The sequence below is a fragment of the Alexandromys fortis genome, unplaced genomic scaffold (genome assembly GCF_014885135.2).
Source record: "Alexandromys fortis isolate MF-2015 unplaced genomic scaffold, M_Fortis_MF-2015_v1.1 scaffold_7, whole genome shotgun sequence".
NCBI classification, from domain to species: domain Eukaryota; kingdom Metazoa; phylum Chordata; class Mammalia; order Rodentia; family Cricetidae; genus Alexandromys; species Alexandromys fortis.
In genome coordinates this window covers 21,326,043-21,333,829 of record NW_026067920.1, presented here as the reverse complement: position 1 = coordinate 21,333,829, position 7,787 = coordinate 21,326,043, and the positions used below count along the sequence as shown (strand labels likewise).

The following is a 7,787-nucleotide window of genomic DNA, read 5'->3' as shown; positions in this document are numbered from 1 at the left end:
CCCCCCCCCCCCCATATCTACCACTGATATAACAGGCACACTCAGGATCTGACATTTCGAGGAGAGTTTGGGGGAGAAGAGAATTAAATGTGGGTCCTCTTCCTTGCAAGCCAAAGCGCTTCACCAACTGAGCTATCTCAGATGGTAAATCTTCACATATAGTTTGTGATTACGAGCTTTTCACTAGGAGGAATACAGTGCTTCCCAACAACAAAAGGAATGAAATAGAACTTCTTGATGATATAATTTGAACAGTAATATGAATTAAATGTGACTAATACCACACATGGAGTCTCCAAGGGTTTACTGTGTGAGATCATGTTTGTTTGGCTAAGTAAACCTTGTTACACACACATTCTTGGTCTGGTGGTAATTGCTGTGCAGCCCCCCCCCCCCCCGCCGTAGTGTTTACCATGTTTGTCTAGGCTATTATTAGATGCTGTTAATGGCTACCAGTCATGCAGCAGGAGAGGCTCCCCTGTAGGTGGGTGGAACTGTTCAGCAAGCGACTTGAAGGCACCAAGTGTTATATAAACAGACCTGTGCCCCTTTATACTTCTGCACGAAGTGTAGAAGGAGCTGTCACAGCCTCTGATACAGAGCGGTGGTTCTCAAAGCGGGTTCCCTGCTCCAGCACCTCATCCCTTCCTTGGCTCTGGTGAGAACGCAGCAGCTTTTGAACTGTGTTCTGGGCTTCCTGAGTTGAGAGTTGGAGGAGTTGAACCCAGCAGTCTGTACTGCTTTCTGCATCTTGTGATGTTTGAGATTCACTGGGGATGTGGCCTTTTTTTCTCCACAATGAAGTATGTGTTTAGTGTTGGGTTGTTTTTTTTTTTCTCCCTCCAGCAGCATTCATCCAAAATTGTGCATTAAATTATTATTTTGTTTCTTCTAGGTGGAGATTCTTTGTGAGCACCCACGTTTCAGAGTATTTGTGGATGGACACCAACTTTTTGATTTTTACCATCGTATTCAAACATTATCTGCAATTGATACCATAAAGATCAATGGGGACCTCCAGATCACCAAGCTTGGCTGATGTTCAGAGCGCTTCTATTTCAAATCCGATCAGGTGCCACAACTACATGACTGTCTGAGAGAAGTGTCCTAGCAAAATCTGGAGACTTAGAAAGAAAACAAAAACGAAAGGCAGACTTCGTGCAGTGTAAGTCCAGAATGACAGCTTCCTCTGGAAGAAAGCTCGCCAGAAAGACATCGAGCCATCGTGCCCAGAACAAAGTAATACATTTATGCTGGATTTTATTCAGACTAAACTAAAACGGATTTGTGATCTGATTTGTGATTTGGTAGCAATTATTCATCATTTCAGAGCAAGATGATATTTAGGAACAAAAGTGCTAAAGACCTTAAAAAACAACAACGGTACATCAGATCTATGCATTTTCTGCACGAAAGTGGAATTGCGTAGCACAACCTACATTTTAGTCAGGGTATTTACATAGAATGTAGATTGTGCAAGGTTTGGTTTCTTATGCTTTCTTGGGGGTTGTTTTGGGTTCTTTCTGTTTGTTTGCACAGCATCATGTTAACCTGGATTCTTACACTTCCTCCGTTATTTATTTATATTCAGTGTATGTATTCATGTCCTAGAGGATGAGCAATGTCTCCAGATGATGAACTTAGGTCTGAGGAGGAAGATTATGTATTCCAAGCATAAACAAGTGGATTTATACCTTAAAGAATTTGAGCATACTCTCCACTCCCTCAACTTTGGCTTTCTGACTTAAATTGCTATAAGTGCTTTTGGGGAAAATTTGCAGCATTTCTATAAAACTCCAGTTTTTGTCGACGATGTGAACTTTTGTTTGCATTGCTTTTTCTCCTTCCTGTGAATTAGCACGGTTTGGGCTTCCTTAAGGCTAACTACTCCCTAGATTTACACAATAGCTCATTAAGTTGTAAAAATAATGGAAAGCATATAAGAGGTGATTGCATAGACAACTTTAAAAATAACTATTATATCAATTTTTTAATAGTATACTATGAAAATGATTCCAGAACATAGTGTAAGGCAGAAGCAAATTGGCCCAAATTACTTACTAGGAAATAATTTATATCAACTTAGCTGTTAGCTCATTGTATAATTTTTCTTCTGAGACCCTCCCCAGTATCCCTAAGCAATGCCTTTGGAGCTTCTGAGGAGATGATGGGCAAAGGTGGGATCCGGTTAGGTCATCTGAGAGATTAAGTCTTGCGATTTCAGGTCTTTGAGTCCAGCCAGTAGTGTTCATGCTTCCGGTGAAACTGCTTCTCTGTGCTTGCGGGACTAATCAAAGCGAAGCTGTCTCTAGTGGTAGGCTGCGGGTTATTGATGTCTCTGCGAGGGTGGGGATGGTTAGAATCGTAGGATTGTGTTTCCCACACTGCATTGGTCCTGGAGAGAAGGGCTCTTGGCATTGCTTTGGCCTTGTAGTGGGAGAAGAAGGGGCGCTGGGTGGGGGTGTGTTTATATATAATTTAGGTTTTGTTTGTACAGTGTATGTATCTTCTTAAGGCTTCCCCTTGTCCTGCTTTGCTTTTAAGGTTTTTTTTTTCCTTACACAACATGCAGAGGCACTGAAGTGGCCATGTCATCTTCATGTGTCAAGAATGTAGACAGTGTTTCAGAACCAAAGTCTAAGAGAAATAAAGCAAGCTAAAATAATGAATTTTTTATAGATGATATATTTGGATCCTTCTCAACTTTGAAACTGTTTAGCACAGTTCCATGCTGTTCTATACAAAGACTCGGCCACCGAGAACAGCTGCATCTTACGAAGCTTGATATTCCCACTGGCTTCTCAGCCATAGTCGGCCGGGAGAGCTCTTTTGTAGCTCCAGGTATTTTTTAAGCCTGTGATCAATTTCTCATGGTTTGACAAGCCACTTTTGAGGAGCGTTTGTCAAAAGACCTAGAAAGTACCCTGAAATATATTTGTTTGGATTCAACTCCTGTAGTAAGCACCCTTCCCCACAGGGGGCTCTTCTGAGTGGCCAATCACATATCATCAGCGGAAGATTGGGGAGTGACTCCTCTCTCTGCCTGTCAGCTACCTCGTTAGCAGCCAATCCAGTGTTAAACCATCACCCGACAGGGCAGTGGGGTCCTCTGACCAGCCTCCTGGGGTCTATCTAAGTGGCGTGTTGGGGTCATTGTGGACTAGCTAAATAAATAAGAGGCCACATCCTGCTGTCCTAATGGTTAGGTAGAAACAAGGACAGGTTCACACTGTCCTCAACCTGAGAGGTCTAGGGTGGGAATTTCAGGATGCAAAGTGCCATTTGAAGCTCCATAGAGAAAGTATTTGCATACACAGGGAGCTATATCCACCCAGAGCCCTAGTTTTGCAATAACCAAAATCTAGTGATAACAGGCTCTGGGGAAATAAGAAGCAGGCTTTAGACAATCTGCAGTGAAATTGGAGTAAATATTTATCAAGTTAATAGAAGTGACTTCTGCTTTCTGGGCTGTTCCAGAATTGTCTTAAAATTAATATTTTTTAAATTTTGAAGCCCGGTTTCAAATCTTGCCGGGTCCTTTAAAAAAACCCCTAAGAGATCACTCTTAGAATTGTTGATGCACTTAACGACAAATCCATGTGCATTAAGAGAAAATATCCAAAACAGAATTGAGCCCTATTGCCTTGAGAAAACAGCTTTGGCATTTTCTGGCATTAATGTAAAGATAATGTTCCCAGGATGACGTATTTTCAAAGAAACACTTTCTTATTTACTGCGTGGTGTAAAGTGTTGTTAAATGTGTTGTTACATTATGTCACTGCTGAAAGTTATTTGCACTATAATAAAGGAATTTTCTACAAGATAGCGTCTGGGTTATTACACGCTGCATTTGGCCCTAGATAGAATGTACTTATCATAGACCATGTGCTTAAGAGTGGCCCCTCTATCTCACATACTCTAAGACCACCTTCACACGTGTTTCCCGTGCTGATAAAGGCAAGGAAAAAGTCTCAGAGACCTAATGAGCTTATATTGTGGATGTCTGGGTTCTGTTTTAATATGAAACATAATGACATTCTGCATGCATTGTCCTTTCCGTTTAGCATACAGTTCTGCAAGGTTGAATGCATGCATAGAATTAAATATAAGGGAATTTCATCAGGATACAGATTCATTGCTTCATCCCCCAAATTCCCTTATATTTAAATCTGTCTCCAGCTTCTAACTTGGGTCAGGCAGCCACTAATCTCTTCTCCCTTGCTGTAGCTCTGTATTTTCTGAAATACTGTAAGTGATGAAGTCACACAACATTTAGAGTTGGTTTCTTGGGATCCACACGATGTGTTTGAGATGCATTCCTACTGTTGCACCTGCTTTCCCCTGACGTTGCTGAACAGTAAATATTTCACTCTATGTATACTATGCAGTCGGATACTTCTCTTTATCTACTCTCTTTCGGGATGTGGTGGACCCCTCTCCTCTCTTTCCACCTTCCCTCCAACCCCTCAGGTGTTACTGTGTAGTCCAAGCCGCCCTCAGAATCTCAACCCTGCCTCAGCATCTCAGGCTATCCTTAAGTTCTCTGGCTGCCAAGTGAAGAGACGGGGTGCTTAATATATCTTTCGAGCAGTAAGGCATTTTCTTTTGTGTTCTTTCCCGGGGTTTGAATGATTCGGGAAGGATTTGGATCACTTGACTATTTCACCTTTGGAATTAAACTGGGAAGCTTACAGAAGTATCCCCAGCTTCCATTACCAACAGAGCGACAAACTCGCATGCTGAATTTAGGGTCTAACTCCTAAGTTAACAAATCCCTCCCTTCCCTTTTTAAGAGGGCAGAGCTGTGAGGTTTGCTACTGGCTCTGTCCTGACTTTGGCAGTTCAGTCCAGGCAGAGAGGGCTGCTAAGGTGAGACAATTTGCTGAGGCTGCCCCTCCTCCCCTCTCCCCTCCCCCCCCCTCTTCACCCCTACCAGTCTAGAAATGTCCTTGGGGGATAGGACATTTTACCAGTTTTTGTAACAGCATGCTAAATTAGATGGTCTAACAGAGATCAGTAATTAGAGCCTCTAAAGGCTCCAACCACTTAGGGCTGTCACTCATTCAACAGGTGTTTGTTGAGCTGTGCCAATTGCTGCTTAGACTCAGATCCTTCAGTGAGTAAAAAAGACCCAGGTGGTTTTAAATTTCGACGTGCTTAGTCACCCAGAATGTCTAGCCTCGCCTCCAGGAAACTGTATCTGGGGATCTGGTGGAGCCCGGGAGTTTGTATATCAAGAAGAGCATCTTACAGGTGGGGTGGTCTTAGGTCCCGGATGAAGCAGCTCTTCTTCAGACGTGGCCAGTCGCTGAATCAGTCTGTGGGCCTCGAGTTCTGATGCGCAGATTGGATTACTGTTCAATGGGCTTCCCAGTGTCAGCTCTGCCCCTGGCATCATGTGGCTTTAACCCCTCATCCCAACTCCTGCCTCTTCATCCAAAATGCACTGTAGTAAAAGAAAATGTGCCTTCCTAAAAATGTTGTCCTTCCTAAAAAAAAAAAAAAAAAAAAAAAAGGACCTGGGCTCAAACTTTAAATAGTGCACAATTTTTAAATAGTGCACACCTTTGAAAACCTGAGATCTTAGGAGAGACTCATCGTCATTGGAGTTCTAGTTATTCACTGTGAGGCCCAGATGTTCAATAAGGCCAAGACATGGTGCCTTGTATTCTGAAAAGAAGCTAAGGGCTGAAAAGAGGCCCAAGCATCTTTTCATGGGACCTTGCAATCCACAGTCTTCATGAGAAAACGCACCCGAGCACACATTACTCCAAGACTGCCTCCAGCTGCTTGTGTCTTAATCACCATGCAATTTCACAATGATTTCCCCTTTAAAAAAAAAAAAGAAAAAGTATCCTGTATAAAGCAGAAAACTGCCTTGCAAAACACACTTCATAATTAATTAAAACGGGTGTGTCTGTGATGCTGAACAATACCAACCTAGAGTCTGAACAAGAAAAAAAAATAGCCTCTGACTTGTTCTGTTGCTTTGATACACCCTTCCAGGGCCCAGAAGGAGACAGTGGCCAGGTGAGCAAGCCTGGGAAGGAGGCACCACTGTCTGATAGGGTAATACACACAGTCTCTAAATAATAGGCCTTGGGAAATAGCAAGCCACAGGCCCTGGGCATGGTGCGCAGGTTTGAGACCTTTGAGCCTTCCAAGCTTTTGGGAGCTAGACCAATTGCAAACATTGGCTAATAACTGTACCTCTGTCTGTCCGTGTCTCTCCTTCCTTCCTTCCTTCCTTCCTTCCTTCCTTCCTTCCTTCCTTCCTTCCTTCCTTCCTTTCTTCCTTCCTTCTTTCTCTCTCCACCCCGTTTCCCAGGCCACAGCACTCAGATGCTCTTAATTTTAAGACATCAGAAGCAAATGATCAAAGCTTACCTCAACAGCTGTCCTGAGCAGAGGAGGAGACGGTCGGTCTGCGGTCAGGACCAGGGGCAAGTGCCCTGGGGTTTGAGAAATGATTTTAGGTTAGCACTTTAACTCGACTGTCTTCTCTTACCCACTGTGGGATCGGGCACTGGTGATGATGTTTGGCGAGCCAAAGGGGGCTGGAATAAAATATTTCTGATGGATGGAAGCACAGTTTACAATAATGATACCAATTTCTACAGTAATCATATTTTTATCAAGAAATAATGTAAAACATGCTGATCTTCATGACTTTAAATTCATCAAAATGGTTTTCACACAATTGCATTGAAGTCTTATTTAAAAATTAGCCCACAGCAGGCCTGGGGGCACATACCTGTAATCCCAGCACTAGAGAGGTAGAAGATAGGGGTTCAAATCTGAGGCCAACCTGGGCTATTTCTCAAGGAAATAAGAAACACAGCAAAACACAAATATCACCAAAAATCCAACCTAAACTAGTAATGTTGGGCAATATTCAGAATGGGGCTTGAAAAACATACTTTGAGATTTTTTTTTTCTGTGCATATATATTATATGTGTGTGTATACGGTATGTGTACATGTAAATGTGCATCTATGCAGGCACATAGGTAAAGGCTGGAGGCTGACTTGCACAGCTCACTTTACCGACTGAGTCATTTCTCTAGCCCCTACTTGGGAATTTTTTAATGTAAATTATTACAACTATTATAATACTAGAAAACAGGGATTTTCTCCTAATGCAATAAAAATAACCTGTAGCAAGTATTAAATGACATTTAATGTTGTAATAAAATGCTTGCCCAGGAAGAGAGACACGAAATAATGAGGTCCTGCTGAAAACAAAATTTTACTGAGTAACTTCATGGAGTGATGTGATCTGTTAAAATTCCAATTAGCAATTTGTTTATCATGGACTTTTTATGTCCTTGCACGAAGAAGGAATCCTATATGACCTAAGATCTTCCACTGGAAGGGGTTGGAAGTGGTTACTGAGGTTCTTTCAAAGTCTTGTTTAAAATACCTAGCATCCCAGGCAGGGCGGCAGACCACCGGCACAGGCAGCAGCAGACCAGCGCAGGGGGCGGTAGACAGCGGGGAAGGCGCACAACACTGAGAGCAGATCGCCCCACTACAATTAAAGCAAAGAGGTAGGCCTTTGGTTGGCGAGACCCCTAGCAAGGAAGGAGCCGGGTCCTGTTCCTGAAGACCCTTCTGAGGGGCGAGAGGGAACTTGGCCCCTGGCAGGAGCCATGAAACAGAGTGACAGCATTTTGTAAGAGGAGCCCCTGGCCAACAGGGAAACCTGATCCGGTTTTAAAAGACCCATTAGATAGCTTCGATAGGAGGAGATGGGCAGGCGCCAAGGCAAGAATTCACCCAATAATC

The 7,787-nt window shown here is 43.0% G+C and overlaps 1 protein-coding gene across 1 annotated transcript in view; it reads left to right on the top strand.

Moving 5' to 3' along the window:
* Window positions 1-1,153, top strand: part of Lgalsl (galectin like) — a 4,815-nt gene extending 3,662 nt beyond the window's left edge. The window contains exon 5 of the mRNA XM_050140874.1: window positions 896-1,153. Within this exon, the coding sequence (XP_049996831.1) occupies window positions 896-1,039 (144 nt within the window). The 3' untranslated portion in view covers window positions 1,040-1,153. The remainder of the gene's footprint in view (window positions 1-895) is intronic.
* Window positions 1,154-7,787: the final 6,634 nt, after the last annotated feature.